Source organism: Rhinatrema bivittatum, chromosome 7 (assembly GCF_901001135.1).
Source record: "Rhinatrema bivittatum chromosome 7, aRhiBiv1.1, whole genome shotgun sequence".
In the NCBI taxonomy this organism is placed as follows: domain Eukaryota; kingdom Metazoa; phylum Chordata; class Amphibia; order Gymnophiona; family Rhinatrematidae; genus Rhinatrema; species Rhinatrema bivittatum.
The window spans coordinates 121,866,357-121,889,590 of record NC_042621.1 but is presented as its reverse complement, the minus strand read 5'-3'; the positions used below and the strand labels follow the sequence as shown (position 1 = coordinate 121,889,590).

General features: G+C 44.8%; 1 protein-coding gene across 2 annotated transcripts in view; it reads right to left on the bottom strand.

The window, feature by feature from the left end:
• The window catches only part of EIF4EBP2 (eukaryotic translation initiation factor 4E binding protein 2), a 59,623-nt gene extending 43,332 nt beyond the window's left edge, over positions 1–16,291 (bottom strand). The window contains exon 1 of one of the 2 annotated variants that reach the window (XM_029609046.1): positions 15,983–16,291. In XM_029609046.1, the coding sequence (XP_029464906.1) occupies positions 15,983–16,115 (133 nt within the window). In that variant the 5' untranslated portion in view covers positions 16,116–16,291. The remainder of the gene's footprint in view (positions 1–15,982) is intronic. The other variant, XM_029609048.1, reaches the window with a different exon arrangement.
• Between the last annotated feature and the right edge of the window lie 6,943 nt (positions 16,292–23,234).

Genomic DNA, 23,234 nt, shown 5'->3' with positions numbered 1-23,234 from the left:
TTGAAGAATATATGCAAATGAAGCAGACTTGTGAAAGAGGTGAGGACAGCTGTTTTTACCTTCTTGCCCTTAAGTTATGCTAAGGTAACAGCCTACATATGCTCACTACCACCTCTTCACCTTTTTCTAATGGGAGAACAACTTTGCATGTCCAAAAAGGCATAATGAGGATTAATCCATACCGTACTTGGCTTGCTAATGCAGTTTGCACCTAGGAATTCACCTGGCCCCAAGTCCCTCATTTTCATTCAAATCAATTCAGCCTCCTGTGCGATCACTGCTCTAGCTTTAATATTTTGTGTGTTTTCATTCATCAGCCCTTCCCAGATAGCTATTTGCCAAGGTCTCTTTTCTGGCTCCACTCCACAGAGAGAAAGAGCCTCACAGACAATCACAGGCCTACAGAGACAGAAACCCAAAGAGACTGACAAATAGGGTTCCACAGTCAAGCACAGAGAGAGAGACAGACAAACAGACAGAGGCAAGAGTCAGAAGTAGGGCAGACAAAGAGATCAAAAAACAAAACAAGTGAGATTGTTACAGATTCTTACATAAACACTTCAATAACACAAGCAAACCACAGATAGACTCTCACCAACTATAACAGTGAACAAAAATCAGAAACAGAAACATGCAAAACTCAAAATGGAAGCCAAAGGGGTGCAGTGCCAGAGCCAATACCAGCAAAGAAGGGAGCTGAAGCTGCTGCCAGTAGGGAAGTAAGGGGAGGGAGGGAGGGAGGGTGCATGACTGAAGGTTTGCCAAGGGCGTTGAATACTCTTGCACTGGCCAGGCATGCATGCTTTTTTTGAAGTGGGTAAATGTACGCACACTGTTACACCGTGTGTGAATGTTTACGTGCACAGAGACCAGACAAGATTCCCAAGTGAGTTTTACACGCATACACAGTCCGCACCTGCGAGAGCCACAGAAAGTACCACCTTTCCATCCTATAAGAAAATCATTTTTACTCTATTTTTTTCCTTCAAGTAAAGTTTATGAAGGCACAATTTTGGGTGAGATACCGAGAGGCCACCCTGAGGAAACAAAACCATGAAATCTGAAAACGTAGCACAGGATTGCTGTTTGGTGCATGATACATGCGGTGACCAACACAAAAAACGCAGCAAATTAAATACGGAGAGAGAGAGAGGAGAAACATAATATGACTAGAGCAGAAGTGGAAAAATCCTGGTTGCCTACAATTTGACCCCTGGAACCCGTCGCCACAGCCTGCTGTCTGGGCCAAGGAAAAGCCAGCGCCTGAGGGGAGCCACAACCGCTGATGTCACTGTGGCTGAAGGCAGCAACCCTGCAGCCACATTTTCTGAAATATCCAAGTCCCTTCTCAGGGGTGTGGGGTGACTGCTGAAGTCAATGCAACCCCCCCTTCCTTTTTCTCTATTGCTCTCTCAGCCCTCCGCTGCCCACTACCCCTCTAAGAACATAAGGACATGCCATGCTGGGTCAGACCAAGGGTCCATCAAGCCCAGCATCCTGTTTCCAACAGAGACCAAACCAGGCCACAAGAACCTGGCAATTACCCAAACACTAAGAAGATCCCATGCTACTGATGCAATTAATAGCAGTGGCTATTCCCTAAGTAAACTTGATTAATAGCCATTAATGGACTTCTCCTCCAAGAACTTATCCAAACCTTTTTTGAACCCAGCTACACTAACTGCACTAACCACATCCTCTGGCAACAAATTCCAGAGCTTTATTGTACGTTGAGTGAAAAAGAATTTTCTCTGATTAGTCTTAAATGTGTTACTTGCTAACTTCATGGAATGCCCCCTAGTCCTTCTATTATTTGAAAGTGTAAATAACCAAGTCACATCAACTCGTTCAAGACCTCTCATGATCTTAAAGACCTCTATCATATCCCCCTCAGCCGTCTCTTCTCCAAGCTGAACAGCCCTAACCTCTTCAGCCTTTCCTCATAGGGGAGCTGTTCCATCCCCTTTATCATTTTGGTTGCCCTTCTCTGTACCTTCTCCATCACAACTATATCTTTTTTGAGATGCGGCGACCAGAATTGTACACAGTATTCCAGGTGCGGTCTCACCATGGAGCAATATACAGTTTCCACTATTTTTCCCGGCACTGAAGTCAGGCTCACTGGTCTATAGTTACCCGAATCGCCCCTGGAGCCTTTTTTAAATATTGGGGTTACATTGGCCACCCTCCAGTCTTCAGGTACAATGGATGATTTTAATGATAGGTTACAAATTTTAACTAATAGATCAGAAATTTCATTTTTGAGTTCCTTCAGAACCCTAGGATGCATACCATCCGGTCCAAGTGATTTGCTACTCTTTAGTTTGTCAATCTGTCCTACTACATCTTCCAGGTTCACAGTGATTTCGTTCAGTTCATCTGAGTCATCACCCCTGAAAACCATCTCTGGAACTGGTATCTCCCCAACATCCTCATTAGTAAACACGGAGGCAAAGAATTCATTTAGTCTTTCTGCAATGGCCTTATCTTCCCTAAGAGCCCCTTTAACCCCTCTGTCATCTAATGGTCCAACCGACTCCCTCACAGGTTTCTTGCTTTGGATATATTTAAAAACGTTTTTATTATGAGTTTTTGCCTCTATCTGAACCAGTCTCTGAACCCCACCTCTACCAGTCTCTCAGCTTCCGATGCGGGACACTTCATGGGAACGACAGCCTGTACCATGCACTGTTAGGAGGGCGATGTTCAGATCTTATCTCCACAGGTGAAACCCGGCAACAATGGGCTGTTCCAACATTGCCCACCCTATATGTAGGGGAAAGTATACATGCGCGCATTTACCCACAGAAGGTGGGGACCTTCCTTGGGAGGGGGGGGGGGAATGATGGGTATGCTGTTAAATTTTTTAAACTATGCGTGTAATTTTAGGCTATGAAAATTTGCAGTTAATAAAACCAAGTGCAGGTACCTTTCCTGATGGTAACTTTTGAAGTGGAAAAATGTGCAAACTTTTACTTTGTAAATCAGTGCAATCCGCAAGAAAAAGCGACAGCAGACTTTCCACTTACTTGGATGGTCGTAAAATGACACCCTTCCTTGCTCCCCCCCCCCCCCAGTGATTAAAGTAAAAGGAGGAAACATATACATAATAGTGATAAAAACAATAAGATAAAATTGCAGAGTACAAAAAGGACAATTCCCAGTTCTGGTGCTGGTCTGCATTGTCCCTGGTCAGATTACATTTTTGGCCTGGTGGCAGGGTACCACGTTTCCCCCAGGGTTATAGAGAGTTTTTCCTGATCTGTGGGAAGCCTTTTGATTTTCTCTGTCAGCCTTGGAAAATGTGCCTCTCTGATACCATTTGTGTCCCGTTCGTCGCAGAAGGAAATGCATTTGTTTCTATTTCTCCAGTGTTGCATTGCATGCAGAGTCTGGTGTCTTAAGGTTTCCTGTTCAGTTTATGTCTATATATATATTTCTCATTTGTGGTCACTTATTCTGTATTTGTCAAGCGTTTGTCTGGGTTCTGCGTGTATGACTGAGGTGAGGGATTCTGCTAACCTGTACTTTCTATGTGAGGATCAATAACAACAAAAAAAACCAACAAACCCCAGCTTGCCCTGTTTTCCAATCTGCACTTCTTGTCTCCCACTAACCTCTCTCTCTCCCTAGCCTCCCCCACCAGGCTCTCTTCTCAGCCCCACTCTTCACTTGTTCCCACCATTCTTTTCCTCCTACCCTACCCCCCTTTATTCTCTCCATCCTTCCCTTGCCCCCATCCTTCCTTCTCATGTTTTCTCAACTCCTTTCCTCTTGGATTTCCTTAGTTTGAACATTTTACTGTCTTGGAGTCTTCAGCAATAGTTAGCAGCAGCTTTCCAGCCTCTCCTCCTCCAAGTTGCAAGACCAAGCTAGGGCTGTCCGTTTGTTGACTTCCTGCAAGCAATGGGGGTCGGCCGCAGCCTTCCATCACAGTGTCTCCGAAGTCTGGACCAGCTCCAGCGGCTCCATCTCTCCTCTTGGTGGGTGAAAATCCTCGTGGTAATCCCCCAGCCATTGACATGCTGGCCACATGCAGCAGCAGCAGCAGCAGCATAGAGACGGAGGGGCGGAGCTCTTCGGCACAATTTGCTCCGCACTCTCCTCTTGCCAACGGTCTCGGATCCTGACAGCTGCCACAGCTCTACCTCCTCCGTCGTCACCAGTTGGGGGCGCTCTCTTGTGGGCAAGCCACAGCCCCTTCCCAACCGACCTTCCTCCCTGCAAATTGGCAGTGCAAGGCACATGTTTATTTTCAGCTGGTGGTGCATGCATGCGCACTGTTGTGTCCTAATGGTGCTACGCCCACACCACCCCCTATAAGAGATAATACTGGACAACACCAGAGCCCTCTATTTCTCTTCTGTATTTTGTAAAGCTTTGAAATTTCCCCTTAATGCAGAATTTTGGCAACACACATAAAAGCTGTCGTGCCAATAAAGTTTCTTGAATCTTGAGAGAGTCAGGCAGCCAGAGACAAGAATAGCCAGCTGATTAATCCAGAATACCTGGCAAATTAAACCGCCCAACACATGCTTGCACAAAAATCGTGAAGCAGATTTACAACATACTTTATCAAATATTCTAAACAAAAAAACTCTTATGTCCGAAGATTAGCAGAAACCTCCAGCAAATAAATCACAGTCACAACTACTCCGCTGAACAGACCAAGGGAGAGAGGGGGCTATCTGGGAGCAGGGACAGATACTAAGCAAGAGGAGGGCCAGATTTAAGATTCTGGCACCCATAGGCAGAGTGCCACAGCAGCACCCTTTTGAAGCTGCGCCAGCACGTCACCCTAAAGCAAGCACAAGCAGGTTTCTCTTTGGCTTGGATATTTGGCGCCCTAGCACCTAGCTGCCACCCATAGGTGCAATAGCCATAGTCATGCTGAAGAAATTTTCCTTACTTTTAAATTGTCCAAAGCAAATCGTGGCCATACAGGGTCCAGCAATTAAGTGGTCCGTGCTGCCAGGCTGAGAGAACTGGACGTCAGTCTTGGCTCTGCTGGGAGTCTTACTGAAATGTCACTCACAGCCCCAGAGGAGCATGTCCATGTCCTGCTCATACAGCGACACCTAGTGGCAGGTAGGGGAACAGCAACTGAAAGGAGCTGCATTTTGTTATCTCAGCTGCAGAAATACTTAAAGTTATCTCATGTGCAAGAAACATAATGGAAAACAGTAGGGGCTGTTGCGCAAAGTTTTCCAATGAAAGGCTGTGCACGCTGGCTCCCTGATGAGAGCTGGAATAGAATAAGCATGGAGAGATGCTGCGCACGACTGGTCCCCCTGACACAGGCTGCACGGGAAGGCATGTGGAAAGCAGGGAACCAATCTCCCACCATCACATCTCAAAAAAATGGAGGTGAATCTCCTTTTCTTGCAATGCAATATCCAGCTGGCACGGAATCAGTAGAGACGCAAAGCTCCCTCCCAGCACCCTCTGCTTCCACGAGGAGAGCAGAGCCTTCAGCACCACAGGTGTGATGATGAAATAGCAAGAAGTACCTTCCCTCAGGGGCTACACGTGGGTGAGGTTGCTGACAGAAGAGGGGATGGCGGGGCTGTGGGCCATGTGTGGGAAAGTAAGGACCGGGGCTGCTGCTGAGACCTTGTAAAAAGGAAGACAGCAACCCCCTTGCCACCATGATTCAGAATACAGAGGAGGGCCTAGACAGTAAGAGAAGGGGGCAGAGGGGAGGGCACTGGGACAGAGAGAGCCAGAAAAGGGATAAGGAAGTGAGGGTGAGAACCAGAAAGGAAAGACGAAAGTGATGGGACGCTGGGACGGGAGGATATGAGATCTGAAAAAAAAAAGAGAGGGTTGCAGGAAGAAGGCTGAGGAAAGGATGACGTGAGAGATAAAGAACATAAGAAATTGCCATGCTGGGTCAGACCAAGAGTCCATCAAGCCCAGCATCCTGTTTCCAACAGAGGCCAAACCAGGTCACAAGAACCTGGCAATTACCCAAACACTAAGAAGATCCCATGCTACTGATGCAATTAATAGCAGTGGCTATTCCCTAAGTAAACTTGATTAAAAGCTGTTAATAGACTTCTCCAAACCTTTTTTGAACCCAGCTACACTAACTGCACTAACCACATCCTCTGGCAACAAATTCCAGAGCTTTATTGTGCGTTGAGTGAAAAAGAATTTTCTCCGATTAGTCTTAAATGTGCTACTTGCTAACTTCATGGAATGTCCCCTAGTCCTTCTATTATCCGAAAGTGTAAATAACCGAGTCACATCTACTCTTTCAAGACCTCTCATGATCTTAAAGACCTCTATCATATCCCCCCTCAGCCATCTCTTCTCCAAGCTGAACAGCCCTAACCTCTTCAGCCTTTCCTCAAAGGGGAGCTGTTCCATCCCCTTTATCATTTTGGTTGCCCTTCTCTGTACCTTCTCCATCGCAACTATATCTTTTTTGAGATGCAGCGAACAGAATTGTACACAGTATTCAATGTGCGGTATCACCATGGAGCAATACAGAGGCATTATGACATTTTCCGTTTTATTAACCATTCCCTTCCTAATAATTCCTAATATTCTGTTTGCTTTTTTGACTGCTGCAGCACACTGAGCCAACAATTTTAAAGCATTATCCACTATGATGCCTAGATCTTTTTCCTGGGTGGTAGCTCCTAATATGGAATCTAACATCGTGTAACTACAGCAAGGGTTATTTTTCCCTATGTGCAACACCTTGCACTTGTCTACATTAAATCTCAACTGCCATTAGGATGCCCATCTTCCAGTCTTGCAAGATCCTCCTGTAATGTATCACAGTCTGCTTGTGATTTAACTACTCTGAATAATTTTGTATCGTCCGCAAATTTGATACCCTCACTCATCGTATTCCTTTCCAGATGATTTATATATATATTGAAAAGCACCAGTCCAAGTACAGATCCCTGAGGCACTCCACCATTTATCCTTTTCTACTGAGAAAATTGACCATTTAATCCTACTCTCTGTTTCCTGTCTTTTAACCAGTTTGTAATCCACGAAAGAACATCACCTCCTATCCCATGACTTTTTAGTTTTCTTAGAAGCCTCTCATGAGGAACTTTGTCAAACGCCTTCTGAAAATCCAAATACACATCTACCAGTTCACCTTTATCCACATGTTTATTAACCCCTTCAAAAAAATGAAGATTTGTTAGGCAAGACTTCCCTTGGGTAAATCCATGTTGACTGTGTTCCATTAATGTTATGGTCTCGGGCCGTGCCCCTGTCCCTCCACCTATGTCGGGGCTGGCTCGGGTCGCTGGGAACTCTCTTCGGCCGGCAAGGCCCGTTCTGACTCCTACCGCGGTGCTCCCTCCTCGAGGGAAACGCCACCGATCCTCCAGGCCTGGCTCCGCCCCCTAGCGCACGTGCGTAGAGACTCTAATATTTAAAGGGATCAGCGCGGGAAATCGGAAGACTGCCCTGCAATGACGTCAGACGCTGCAGGGCTATTTAAGCCCTGCAGCTGTCCCTATGCCTTGCCTTGCAGCGAGGTTTACTCTCCCAGAGTCTCTAGTTGCAGATCTGACTTCGGCTTGTTCCTTGACTTCGGACTCTGGCTCGACCCTCTGAGTTCCACCCTTCCATCCAGGAGGCCTCTCCTAAGTCCAAGCGGCTCGGGTCCTCACGGGCTCCTCCTGGGGGGACCTCGGGCTTCCGATGGTGAAGCTCCAGTCGGCCTCCTGGCATCAGCTTCTTCATCTTCACTCCAGGACGTCACTCCCATCACTGCCCACAGGAGACCATTGTAAGTCCAAGCGGCTCGGATCCTCACAGGCTCCTCCTGGGGGGAATCTCGGGCTTCCAGTGGTGAAGATCCATCTGGTTTCCTGCCTAGGGCCGCCTACCGGTTGCTCCCTCCACTGGGGGCCTTCCCCCAGTGCGTCACCATCTGTTACAGCCGGCTCAAGGGTCCACGAACATGACAATTAAACCATGTCTTTCTATATGCTCTACGATTTTGATCTTTAGAATAGTTTCCACTATTTTTCCTGGCACTGAAGTCAGGCACACTGGTCTATAGTTACCCGGATCAACCCTGGAGCCCTTTTTAAATATTGAGGTTACATTGGCCACCCTCCAGTCTTCAGGAACAATGGATGATTTTAAAGATAGATTACAAATTTTAAGTAGTAGATCAGAAATTTCATTTTTTAGTTCCTTTAGGATGCATACCATCTGGTCCAGGTGATTTGCTACTCTTTAGTTTGTCAATCTGGCCTACATCTTCCTGGTTCACAGTGATTTGGTTTAGTTCGTCTAACTCATCACCCTTGAAAACCATCTCCGGAACTGGTATCTCCCCAACATCCTCATTAGTAAACACGGAAGGAAAGAATTTATTTAGTCCTTCTGTAATGGCCTTATCTTCCCTAAGAGCCCCTTTAACCTCTCGGTCATCTAATGGTCCAATCGACTCCCTCACAGGTTTCTTGCTTTGGATATATTTTTTAAAGTTTTTATTATGAGTTTTTGCCTCTATGGCCAACTTCATTTCAAATTCTCTCTTCGCCTGTCTTATCAATGTTTTACACTTAACTTGACAATGCTTATGTTTTATCCTATTTTCTTCAGATGGATCCTTCTTGCAATTTTTGAAGGATTTTTTTTGGCTAAAATAGCCTCTTTCACCTCAACTTTTAACCATGACAGTAATCGTTTTGCCTTCCTTCCACCTTTCTTAATGCAGAAAGGAAAGGGAAGAAAGTGTTGGGAGGGAGGGAAAAAAGGTACAGTAAGAATCTGCGCAGGGAAGACGGATGGAAAGCGAGGAAAGAGGATTGATTTTGATAAGGAGAGGAGAGGAAAGAGGTTGAGATGATATACAGTAAAACAAGAAGTAGGGTAGGATTTAAGACATCCACGCCAGGGCCCCTCCCATCAACTTGTGAAGGGTTGGAGTACACACGTGGGAATAATCCCCCCCCCCATCCACTGTGTCCCTGCTCAGCTTCTCCCCTCCCTCCACGTCCTTTCTTGCCTAAGATCTTCATCTGGCGCTCGCAACAGCAGCAACAAAAATAAAATCAGCAAGGGAGTCTGCACGTGCTCACAGGCCCTGCAGCAGCCCCGGCCCTCCTTCCGTACAGGTTTCCCATTTCACACCCCAGGGCCTGGTGAAAGCCTGGCACAGTCTCTCTCCAGAGGTGATGGAAGCAAAATTAGTATCGTAAATCAAGACAACATGGGACGAGCACAGAGAAAATCTTAGGTGCCTGCTCCCTTCTCTCTCTCTCTGCTACGTTCTTGTACACCCCTAGGTTTTCCAATGCAGACCCATCAGCTATCTGAGACCATGAGGTGCTTTGCTTTTGCACTTGGCCGTAGAAGCCGTCCTGTGCTTTTTCCCTAATAACTGCATATCGGTACCCTGGACGTAAAGGTCAGGGCCCAGCGTTGGCTGTCATCTGAATACAATTCCCCTTCCCCCCCCCCCCCCCCCCGCTGCCAAAGAGGGCAATGCTGCAATTGTGTCAAAATCATATAAGCTAATTGGTTAAAGGTAGTAATCCCCATGCCTTCTGTTAGGGCTAGTAGCTGCTGCTCCATGCTGGTTACCCTCATTCACACTTTTCTAAATTTCAAACTCTAGGCTTTAGGGATCCACAGTGTTTATCCCTCGTCTTTCTGAATTTGCTTATTGCTTTTATCTTCACCACTCCTTCCGGAAGGGCATTCTAGGAATCCACCATCTTCTCCATGAAGAAATATTTCCTGACGTTGGGTCTGAGGTGTACCCCTGGAATTTCGTATCATGCCCCTTAGTTCTGCTGTTTGCTTTCCAATGGAAAAGATTCGAGGAACATGCATCATTAAAAGTCTGCATAACATCTGGGATGTTGTAAAAGCGACACAGACTCACAGATAAAGAGTTTCTAGTAATTAGACCTGAGGTACAGAAATTAGGTGCAAAGTTTACCTTGAAATATCTGTGCAAGGCCTGAATTAGGTATTTAAATGTTAACTATGTTTTTCAAGAATTAGACCAATTGAAGGCTTGGATAGCTGGGAGAAACCCCCTTTTATCCTCAACAGGAGTGGAGGTATAAATATTAGAGGTGGTTGCACCCGGTGAGTCTATCTATACATTTTACTATGAACTATAGTTTCTGATGAAAGTTGCTCCTTTCCGACTCCGAATTGCTAATTTTGTCTTATAATTTAAATGTCGGTATTACTGATGGTTAAATATGGTTAATTATTTACCTAGTGTTAAGATTACATGATTATATGTTTATTTAATTGTAATGAATCTTGAGAGACATTGAATTTTCTGTATAGGATGTTTTTTTTTCCTAGTGTATTTCAAAAATGAAAATTAAAAAAAAAAATTCTGCATTATATCTCCCCTGCACCTCCTCTCTTCCAGGGTATACATATTCAGATTCTTCAGCCTCTCCTCATAAGTCTTCTGATACAGACCCCACACCATTTTGGTTGCCCTTCTCTGGACCGCCTCCATCCTATCTCTTTCCTTTTTGAGGTACAGGCTCCAGAATTGAACACAGAACTCCAGATGAGGCCTCACCAAGGACCTGTACAAGGGCATTATCAACTTTTTCTTACTGGTTATTCTTCTCTCAATGCAGCCCAGCATTCTTCTGGATTTAGCTATCACCTTGTCACATTGCTTTGCCGCCTTCATATCGCCAGACATTATCATGCCGGGGCCCTCTCCCAGTCCATGTACATTAGTCTTTCACCCCTCAATCAAATACAGCTCTTTTGCATTATCACGCCCCAGATGCATGTCTCTGTACTTCTTGCCATTAAATCCCAGCTGCCAAATCTTCAACCACTCTTCAAGCTTTCTTAAATGATATTTCATTCTCACTACTCCTTCCGGCATGTCCACTCTGTCGCAGATCTTAGAATCATCCACAAGGAGACAAACATTACCTTCTATCCCTTCCGCAGTGTAAAAGATATTGAACAGAACCGGTCCCAAAACCAATCCCTGAGGCCCTCCACTTAAAACCGTTCTCACTTCAGAGTATGTTCCATTTACCATTACACGCTGTCTTCTGTCGGTCAACCAGTTTGAATGTCCACTCTACCACTTCAGCGCCGAGTCACATGCTTCTCATTTTATTCAAGAGTCTCCTATGTGGGAGACTAATGAATAAGCTTTGCTGAAATCCAATTAAATCACATTGAGCACTCTTCCCTGATCCAATTCTCTAGTCACCCCATCAAAAAAAATCTATCAGATTTATCTGACAAGACCTTTTCCTAATGAATCCATGCTGCCTCTGGTCCAGCAACCCACCGGATTCTAAACAGTTCAGTATCCTTTCCTTCAGCAGCGTCTTCATTAATTTTCCCACCACCGAGGTGAGGCTAACCGGCCTGTAGTTTCCAGCCTCTTCTCTGCTACCACTCTTGTGGAGCAGGACCACCACGGCTCTTCTCCAATCTCACGGCATCACTTCTATTTCCAGGGATCTATTGAACAGGTCCTTTAGCAGACCTGCCAGCACATCTCTGAGCTCCCTCCGTATCCTGGGATGAACCTCATCCAGCCCCATAGTCTTCTCCATTTTCAGTTTTCCTAGCTCTTCCCATACATTCTCTTCTGTAAACAGAGTTTGGTCTACCCCATACCCATTTACAGTCTCCTTAACCAACAATGGTCCTTCTCCTTGGTCTTCTTTAGTGAATATTGAAGTTTATGTTTAATATTTCATCCATTTCTTTGTCTCGCTCCACACGTTGCTCCTTATCTTTCAGTTTCACTCTACCACTTCAGGCCTCCCTTCTTTCTCTGATATATCTGAAAAATGTTTTGTCACCTTGCATTAACTCTTTGGCAACTCTTTCTTCTGTTTGACCTATTGCTTTCCTGATTTCTTTCTTCGTCTCCCACAGTTTCACCAGGTATTCTTCCTCTTTTTGGGATCCTTTATACTTCGTGACCACTGTTCTTTTTGCCTTTATTTTTTCAGCTACCTCCTTTGAGAACCAGATCGGTTTCTTATTTCTCTTACTTTTGTTTACTTTTCTAACATATAGATTTGTTGCCTTTGTAGTAGCTCCTTTTAATTTGGCCCACTGTTCCACCTCATCCATTTTCTCCCAGTCTTCTAGTTCTTCCTCCAGGAATATCCCTGGGATGGGTGGGAGTGGTCACAGGCCTAGAGGCCTAATCTCTGTTTAATAGGGTAGAGGCACAAGATTGATTTGATAATTAGTTTGCCAGAGGAGGACATGGGGGTTGGGAGTCTCAGAGGGCAAATTTCTGTTTGCTAGGGGGAGTGAGAGTTTTGGTAACTTAAGATCCAAGTTCACACAGCCTACTAAGGCTGCTAAAGTTAATTGCACACTTTTCTGGCCTCGGGTATTAACTCTGAATAGTATATCCAGCTTTAATTCCTAATGAGGTAATTTAAATCTTTTCTTTGGGGTATTTGCATGTGCATTAGTGTTACCACTGGCTTGCAAAACAATGTGTTAAGAGGCTTAGTATATGGCTGTTAGTTAATGCTAATGCCCATTAGTGCACAGGCCCTTATATGAGTAGTAAGTGTAACATGCATTAGAAAAAATATTATTGGAATTTATGGCTTCCTATTTCTGATCTGAAATTAACGACTAATGGATTTTAAATTAATCATCTATCAATCCACTTGGTTAAATATTTAGTGCCCCCTTAACAGCATGTTTGATATCCTTGGATCTGATACTTTGGGTTCATAAATGCTGCTTATGCAATGCTGTTTGACGTCAGAAACATAAGAGCTCTCCAGTGGACTAATCTACCCCATAAAACAGGATCTCACAGAAATGATATCTGCTTGTTTTATATTCCTCAGAGGCTGCATCTAAAGTGGATGTGCTTTTTAAATAGCATTTGGATGATCTCCTAAACACTGCTCAATTCCATTCCAAGTAAAATTGAGATTACTGTGGTCCTGTGCTCATGTTTTTCTTGTCTAAAATATTCTCTCCTTTCATTTTTGTCAAATAAGGCATTTACAAAGCCTTATAAGCAGAAAAAAAAATCAGAGGAGCCACCAGAAAAATTAGCACATTGTGGTGCTGCGTTTCAATGCTGAAAACACAAATTCGTTCTTGTAAAATCATTTTAACATTTGCAGTTCAGCTGCCTCGCTTTCTCTGTGCTTTTCCTATTTCTTGAGAAGCACTGCTCTAATCTGCCTGCAAGTGCGCCAGGAGTCACTCGTTCAGGAACTACAAGGCTGACTGCTTACATTTTCTTTCTTTAGAACAGCCAATTCCTGCAAAGCGAAAATGGATTAGTAAAATGCAGGATTCTTTCAGGATGACACATTATTACACAACGACCACCCTACTGCCTGGTAATCTCTGCTGAAAGGAGCAAAACTGATCCAGAAGCACTGTGGAAAGATTTCCCAGTGGTGCAAAAAAAAAAAAAATTCCAGAGAAAAACATTATTACACTGGGGTGCACTAAATTGTTATTTTTCTCTCTTTGTAACCTTGAAAACTCCCTTTTTTCTTTCCCTGCACCTTTGCTCTAATCCCAGTTTTATCACAAATTCTCTGGGAAGAGTTACCCAGAGGTTTCTGGAAGCAGAAGGCAAAATAATGCCCTTTTTACTCCTTCCCTCTTCCACCTCAAGCCCTAACCCTGCACGACTTTGAGCAGTGTCTTGCATGCCTCAAGTGACCTAACCATAGCTGGTCACTGTTTTTTCCATATGTCACCTTCTGAATCTTTCCTGCAAGTTCAGGAACTAGAAATGTGCTACTTGAACATCCACCCACATAAGACATCTTCACTAGTAGGATTGAAATTCAGTAGCTAGGTGGCCAGTGACAATCATAAGCAGCGATTTGCCACCAATTTTTGTCAAATAGCCACCAGGCCTGAGAGGGACTTCTGGCACAGATTTATTTCTCAGATGAAAGATTAATTATTACAGCTAATACATTCAGATATGAGGCACATGCATGGTTTACACAACTGACCTTTGCACAGATGCTGCTATTCTAAATGTACTGTAAACCACTGTGCATGAATTTTGTATTAAAAAAGTAATAAATCCAAATAAATACATAAACAAACTACAGTCTGTGTCACAAACCTGCAAAATCTCAAGTCTGTAGCCAGCTTGTTCTTCCTCACTTATACTATTAAATAAACAACAGCACCTCAACCTGTATATTTCCACCCACCACAGAAATGTCACTAGCTGCAATCCAGATCTGTACACCACTGCCTGGGTCTCTTGCATGTTGCTAAAAGTGACAAGAGTTGGTCCTCCCATCTCTTCATTAGCCTAAGTAATGTCCTGTTGTCTCATTTAAGTTTTTCAAGAACACAAAGGTGCACTGTGACAGATTCCAGATTTGTTTCTGGACTTTTTTCACATTTGATTAATACAAAAAAATATCAAGTTGCCAGACTCCTTTTTTGTTTTTGTTCTGTTATTGGTTGGTCTCAAGGCTACAAAATATTTTCAAAATTTAAGGCACTAGCCAAAATATGTAGTTGCAATGAGAAAGGGTTTGTTTTTTTTGTTTTGCTTATTTAACTTTTTCTTTCACTTTTTTTGCTTTTCCTTCCAGCCCCAGACCAACAAATCTTCCGTACTGCAGTCTGGAGCATACCAGGTGACCCTTTTTAGGCACCCAAGATTTTTCCACCCCAAGTAAGTGTTATTACTAGAGTGCCTTTCTTTGTGGGTTTTATTTTGGAATAAAGATTTGATTTTTAAATTTGCTTCAAATAAAAAATGCGATTCATTTTTTACTCGCTAGTGACACCATTATACCAAAAACACTTCAGAAAAATCATTCCCCTGGCTCAGACCATAACCCATCAAACTATGCATTGGAGTCCACCATCCAATGGAGCACCAGGACTTGAGCATACCACAGAAGCTACAAGCTCAAGCTGGGGCGGCGGGGGAGACAACGGCAGATATGTAGCAGCCCCTGCCAGCCAGGTAGCAGCTCTGAGGGTTAGGGTCTGATTCACTTAATTTTACCCCAGAACACAGAATGGGAGAAAAGCCCATAGCGCAACAGTCCCCTGGGCCAGAAAGAGTAGCAAACATGGTTTAAACGAGGGAGGGTAGAATTAACCTCCCAGACCACCCGAGCTGTCAACGTATTTCAGGTACATTAGGCCTCAAGTCTGTCAGGAATCAGCACTGCAATCCGCCCCGCCTCACCCTTCTTAAATCCTTCCAGGAGGCGGGCGAGGTCAAGTAGGAGGAGCAATAAAAAAATAGTTTCAACTGCTTTGTTTCTCTCCTGCAATGACAGAACAGCAAAAAGGCCGGGGGGCGGGGTATGGCATTTGCCTGCTGTTACGAAATTATTTCTAAAACAAATACAAAAATAAATGTATATGCACTGATACCTTAACACCAAAACAAGTTCCCCCTCTAACGGCTTGGGAACGGGAGCCAGCTGAGTGTTTAATGCTTAATATTAATGAGCCCTAAGTCCCCTGCATTCCGCCAGCCAGCCCGCTCCTCCCCCCTCCCCGAGCTGATGGAACGGTTCCTGGAAGGCAGCGTCCCGCGGGCGCTCTGCACGGCACCATGTGACCGATGTAAGAGCACAAATGTCTAAAGCGGAACGACTTGGCCGAGTCAGCCATATCTGAGCTTGCAGCAGCAGCACCAGTGGGGCTAGCACCCGTCTCCCTCACAACTCCACCATCGGTTAATACAGTTCAGGCTGCCGTCTGCCATTAACCCTTCACTAGCGGGATCCCCCCCCCCGGGGTCTCTGCTGAGCCCTAAAGGCCATCTACCTGGACTCCAGCTGAGCAGGAAGAGTTTGTCTCTCACCCCGTGCACAGCGCGCACCCCATACTCTTGGCGGGTGCTTATATTTGTGGCCCTTAAGAAATTAGTAGGAGCACTGGTAGACCTAGTTCTGGTCGGTGCGTAGCCCACCCTTCCCCTGCAGAGTGCGGTGAATATTTATCCCCTCCCCCAGCTCTGGCAGACAGCGACCCCCCCCCTCACCTCCTGGGGTGGTGGAGAAGAGGGTGCCCCCGGGCGTGGTGCAGTAGTCGTGAGGTAGCTGCGTGGAGTCGCTGATCGCGATGGTCCTGGTGGGGATGGCCCGGCTCTGGCTGTGCTGGTGTCCGGCCGACATGGCCCCGGCCTGGTTGTGGCTGAGGTAGAGGCAACGGGGGAAGGTTAAGGCTCGGCGTCCTCCTGCTCTGCCTCTCCTCGGGCGGCCCTTCCTTCTCCGCCCTGCAGCACGCTCCCTGCGCCAGCAAACAGGACAGGGCCGGCGGCCGGGGAAGCAAGGCAGGGGCGGGAGTAGCGGCTTAACCCCTGCGCTGCCTCGGCGCCGACGTCTACTTCCTGCATCTCCCGTGCGCTCAGGGCGCAGCAGTGCCTGCTTCGAACCAGGGCCCGTCTGCCACACGGGGCAGTTGGGCACGCTGCATTCCAGATCCGTGGATCTTTCACCTTCGCGCATATCCATGCATGTTTCTCACACCAGCGGATTCCTTACATACTAGTGAATGCCTCATATTCGTGCATTCTTCCACATACGACCATGTGTGTCTCACAGCAGTGTATTCCTCACATGCCAAGATATTTATTGCACACGTATCTGTACTTCTCTCACACCAGTGGAGTCATCATATAATAGTGCATACATTGCTAATGAGTGTGTTTGTTGTATTGGTATTGTAGTAACCCACTATAAGGTTCCCACTATAAGGTTCCAGGGAACCATGGGATATCAAGTACAAATAAATCACATCAGTAGATAATTGTTATTAATGCAATCCACACATGGGTGCATGTGTCTCTTACCATTGTCTTTCTTACAGTACATGTCATCAGCAGCAGATTTATATCCTCAGCTGCCCTTAGGCATGTGGACAGTTGACAGCCTTCCCCCATCCCCTCCAATGATGCATTGATAGGCTGGTCCCCTCTGCAATGACATGGCTGTGCAGGAGTGGCCAATGAAACTTAGCTCTGTGTTGCAGCCACCCTACTGGGGCGGCTACCCATAGGCACTTTTCTACTCTTGACTATTGGTAAATCCACCCTTGCATGTCACTGTGTTACTCTTAACAGTGCATGCAGAATGTACCTGTTCATATGTACATGCATGTCTGTTTCTCACAGCATTGCATGTCTCTCATATTACTGCATTCCCTGCACTCAGTGCCAGCATCTTGTATGTTACACTACTTGATATATATTCACAATAGTACATTCCCTTCACCCAGTTTTTCTTTCTAAGCTCAGGCTTCTGATGATTGCTTAAGAGAGCAAGTTCCATAATATTCTGAAGGATTCTTGTGTAAGGAGCAGTGGGTACTGAACCTGTAGAGCTCAGGACACAGACTCTCAGGATTAGCCAATCTCAAAGCTATTTATCAACTCTGGGGGGTGGGGCGGCCAGAGGCTGCCCTACCCCTTCTGGTGGAATAACAGCATTACTCTGGCATCCCCTGGTGGGACATCTTGGTAGTCTTATATGGCAGGGGTGGTCCACACACCTGGAAGCTTCCGTTTGGATCAGCCCCGGGTGTGTCCTCTAATTAGAAGCTGTATATAAGGAGATTCTGCTTGACATACCCTTACTGGTCCAGTGTTCTGAGGCCTTTCCAATGGAAATGTTGTCTGACTGGACCCTAATTCCTGAACTGCATCTGACTGATGCTAGATTCCTGATCCATGCCTAGGCCTAAGGCCTGGACCTGTCTCCCCCATTTGACCATTAAGGCCCAGCCATGGCATGCACATGCGGACTCACTCAACTCATGGGGAATGGCCATGGTGTTGGGTGAAGAGACCACCCGAGCATGTGTATGGTGAGCTTTCCGAGCTGCTGCTTACCAAGATCCCCTGCTGCCTCCAGACTCCGTCCTTGTTCTCCTTTGAAAACCTAACAAGGTCTATAGTAAGGAGGAGTTCTGAGTACATCAGCACTTGGAAGTCTGTGTGCCATAAGCTCTTGCATAAACTTATAGAACTTCATTAGGTGGAGGCCCCTGAAAACTAAGGGGACTTATTTACTATATCAGGTTAATGCACTAATGTGGCTTAGAAAAATTAGATTTTCACAAACACTGCTTCCAATGCTAATATGCAAATTAGCTCATTATGCTAAATCATGAAAAAAACTCATTGCCATGTTAATGTGGCTTTCATAAGCTGCGTTAATGCTGACCATGAATGATAACTGCAGCTCCTGAGCACCAATGCACTTGCCAATACTCAGCTGTCACACCACCCCTTGCCCCGTGAAGTCTTAAAAAGGTCTGAAGTGAAGCCCCTAATTAAATCATCCCATCACCCTGGATCACATTCCCTTAGGTCAAAATGCCCTCCTCTCTGCGGGTCCACCCCTCAAAATATAAAATAATAAGACCCCCAGATGTGGAACAAGTCTCCCTCTACCATGGAATTCACTAAACTAATACTCGCAGTTTAGTGAATACCCCAGGAGCTAAACTAAGCACCTGTTTTTTTTTTTTGAGGGTTAGTAAATAGTCCTATAAATTGGGGATAGCCTTTGTATGTTTTTAGAAACTCCTCGGAGGTTCAATATCTAAGATCTGCAATTTCAGTCTGCAGAAGGGTGAGCTGAGGAGTAAACAGCTCACTAGTTTAGCTCCAGTAGTCTTGCTGATCCAGCTCCAGTTTGGATAATCAAGAGTGTGCAAAGAAAGCTTGCTAGTTCTTTTACAACAGATTATTAACTCATCATTGCAGCAAGGCCTGATAAACTGAAGAAGGCACTGCTGATAAGCCCCATAATAACAAAAATAAAAAGTTAATCTGATTCTTTTCTGATGGGCAGTTGCAGGCATTTATTTCTAATTTACCATTCTTGGACATAGTGATCGAGAGCATAACCTTTCAACATTATGGGTGCTGAAGTCACACAAATTACCCCTCCCTGCTCAAGCACCTCCTGCACCCACAAAGCTGGCACCTATGACCTATGCTGCTTCCCAAATGATTTGGATCTTAGACCCAAAACATTTTTGGATCCATTTCAATGGGGATTTTGGAAAGGTTTCAGTAGGGAAACTGCATTACTAGCTCTGACTGATGACCTGAGAATTCATTTGGATAGGAGAGTGGATTCTGTAATTGTCCTCCTGGGTTTAATAGCAGCCTTTGACAGTGGACCATAACCTCTTGTTTACATAAGTGGAGGTCCTTGGTATAGAAGGCTCAGTGCTGAATTGGTTTACCTCGTTTTTGCAGGGTAGGATTCAGAAAGTGCAGGGTGGGCAGGAGCTTTTGGAACTTGGGAACTAAACAAAACCCTATGTACCATCCATAAACTAATTCATGATGAGAGATCAGACTGGCTAAACACAGCATTACGGGTACACGTCCCACACAGAAATCTTCGATCAGCAAATAAAGCACTCCTAACCATCCCTTCAGTTAAAACAGCAAGACTAACCCAAGTGAGGGAAAGGGCCTTATCATTAGCAGGACCCACAATTTGGAACACAATGCCTCCAGAGATCAGATTACAAAGTGATCTCAAGGCATTTAAGAAAAGTTTAAAAACATGGCTTTTTAAACAGGCATTTTACAAGGAGACGGGAGAATAGAAATTATTCAGGAATAAGCAGATAAGCACCGACACACAGTACTTAGGACAATACAGTAGAGTAGTCTATGAACCCCATATCACAACTAGCATATTGATAACACTATGTATGATAAATTTACCCGTAAAAAGTACTTTCAGTACACTAGGTCATGACCCACTTCTCTAAAAATTGTTTTTGTCTAATGATATATTGTAACCGAACCTTTGACGGCACCTGTTAGAATGTACTATAGTACACTTTTACCTACATTAAATATGTGCCTACATGTAAACCGTTGTGATGGTATATAACTTAGCGATGGTATAGAAAAGATTTTAAATAAAATAAATAAATATAGGGTTCTGCTGGGATCGGAGCTCTCCCCTTTTTGTTTTTAATTTATATGTATAACCTCTGGATCAGTTCATTAGAAAGGCAGGACTTAATATATGATGTTTGCTGATGACATTCATGTATAGTGTGATTTGGGCCCCAAGCACGATAATGCTCAAAACCTTAATAAACATGTAATCCCAACTAGGATACATTAAAAAAAACAAAACAGATGCTGAGGGATTTCCAAATCCTTGCACTGGTCAATAGGTTCTAAAACGTGGTTGAGGAGATGGAGTCGTGGACTGGAGAGGGTAACCTCTCCCCTTTATGGATGATTAGAGGCCCTTCCCCCAAAAGTGTTTGGCTTCCGTAGGATGACCTCATATACAGACCTCTGGCAAACCCAAACCTTGGAAATCAGTTCAGTCCACTCCTGAGGTTGGTGGTTCTAATAATGTCACATATATTAAGACAAAAAAAATAGGTTGTCTTATACAAGTTCAATCTTCCACAGTTGAAACAGAATATAGCAAAATCAAAATGTCCGTAGCACAACCAACTCATCAGCATAGGGAATTAATTCCTGGCAAAAACCAGGACAGCTCAGCAGTAAGAAATAGATCATTTACTCCAGATCAGAAGTTAGAATAAATGATGAGACTTCCACAATGCAGGCAGTTCCCTCTGGTGGTGACCCCATGTTTTTTCCCAGCTTCTCTTCCTAAAGTGTTGGGTTTGAGGCATAGTGTGGACTCTTAGTCGCAACGGTGATGACTCCTCCCATGGGGAGGGGCCCTGTGGGGAACCACAGCGATAGGCTAGACTCAGAGAGCAGACACTGGAGATGGAAAACTTTATTGTACTGCTATAGATTGATGGTAATGGTGCAGGAGAGCGTGGTACTGAAGTCCAGCAAGGTGCCAATACATTCAGACAGCCTCAGATGACTAGGTCTCACCCAGATGTAGAAGGTTGGTAGTGTTCCGCAGAGCGGGATAAGCCGAACCTGGTGGGTGGAGTTGGAGAGCTGGATCATAGAGGTACTCACTGAAGAGTGTGCAGGAATCCCCCTGGTGGATGGTGACTGTGGGACCCAAGGTCCATGGTGCAGGATACTCTGAGCTGGATAGGCCCTCGAGGAGCGAGAACCTGGAAGCGCAGATGATCCTGAAAGAAAAGAAAGACCCCCGAGGAGCGGTTGTCTAGTTAGTGGTAGAAACCCCGAAGGGAAGTTGGAAGCGAGAGGCCCCCGAGGAGCGGGTGCCCAGAGCTTCTTCAGGAGCGAGATACCCCGGAGGGTAGCGAGGAGTCTAAGCGAGCAGCTTAGAAGCGGCCAGAGTAGCTAAACTGAACTTGTTCGTTCTGAGCAGAGCGGAGGCTTAAATACCCGGAGGTATGAACGTCATGTGGTGGGGACGCCCCCGAGGTCCCCGCCATGACGTGTAGATAAGCGTAGGCAACGTGCATGCGCACACCCTAGGAGGCCACGGGAAGGAGCATGGCGGACAGGGATGCCCATGCTGAGTTGGAGATGCCGAGGGTTTCGGCACTCGGCACCGGAGACAGCCATCTTACCCATGGAGGAGGAGAAAGGCAAAAAGAGGTGAGGCAGAGCGGTCACAGCCATCTGCGACCGACGGACACAACATAAAGAAGCTAGGCCTTAAGCCTAGGAATAGAGTATAATATTTACTCCTCCATGGAAATTGTGCCTCCCTTCAATTCTGCACTAGTGATCCCAAAACACAGCAACTGGGTTAAGAACCAGGCAAAAGTCTGAGTAAAAAGGACTGGAAGCAAAGGTACACTATTACTGCACGTTTCACTTTTTATACAGCTAGATGTCACCCTATGATATCATCCAGGCTTAAAAGATTATACTACCATATTACACCATCTAACACTAAAATCAACACAGCATATTACCTTCTATGGGGGAGAGGTTAAGCATATTTTATTATGTAGAGATTAAGGGATAAAAATATTAGTGGCATATAGACGAGAATTGGGACCTGGCCACACTTGTTTAAAAGATATCCAGAATTGGATGATCTTCAACAAACCAAGCTTAAACCCTACAAAAATAGATTCTGTGGATAGTGAAGCTATCTATTACGGCCCCACTCTTTCAGACGTTGATAGATGATAAGCTGCTTCCTCTAAGTAAGGAAGCAAGGATCAAGGGAATTACTTTCCATGAGCAGCCAACAATGCAGTCTCCTCACTCTGGTTGTTAGATCTTGTTTTTACAACATTCGGAACCTGCGTTCCTTCTTAGGTAGGGAAGATTTGGCCTCAGTGGTTCTTGCCACTATTACAGTATGCCTTGACTATTGTAATTCTGTATTCGTTGGAATGAAAAAGAGCCAACTGAATATGCTTCAATTGCTTCAAAATACTGCTGACCGCCTCCTCCAAGGATTACAAATGAGATACCCATATTACTCCTGCATTAAAAATCCTGATCTTGATTAGATCCAGTTTTTAAATCTTGCCTGTGGTCTTTAGAACATCAACAGATTCTGGTCCAGAATATCTTAAGAGTCAGTTAAATTTGTACCATCCTAAACGATTTTCTTCTCTGTACTCCCTTCATTATCTAATATAAGATTAATGGATATTAAAAAGGTCCTCTCCTTTGTGGGCCTTACCTCTAGAATACAGTTCCAAAGGAGCTCAGATTAGAGAATAGCTATTTTAGCTTTAGGGAACAGCAGAAAACATGACTTTTCGCTACAGCTTTTGACTAGTTCTGTGATGCTGTTTTTATCTATTGGTGGTGCTGTGGTGTATGCCTTTAATTATTTTGTTACTGCTTTCATGATGTAGAATTAAGGGTCCACAAACAAACTAGGTGATTCCTTTTTATCTGACTAAATTAATAGATCTGTGACTAGTTTTATTGCACTTTGTAATCAATATCCCGGTTTAATATGGCAGAGCTTTCAAGATTGTGGCAAGAGTTAGTAAAGTTTGTGGCAAATTTTTCAAGTTTCCTAGGAAATTGTGTGGCAAATTTTCCTAATTTTGCATATCTTTGCATATTAAAATTAGACTTGTTTGTCTTTATTTTATAAAGTCATTTTCTGACATTTCTTTCTCTAGTTAATTTATTTGGCACTTTTTTTTGGAGGGAAGGGATCTTAGTAATGGTGCTGGGAAGGGAGAAGGTGGATAGAGAAAAGGGGAAGGGATCTGTGGGTTAGGGAGAATCTCAGAAAAGAAGGATGGAAAAAGAGGGCAGGAGATACAGAGATGCAGAAGGAGGGGAGGATGGAAATCAGGAAGCAGAGGGAAAAGGAATGAGTGGAGGAGAGGTAAGAGGGAATTGGTGGAGAGGAGAAAGA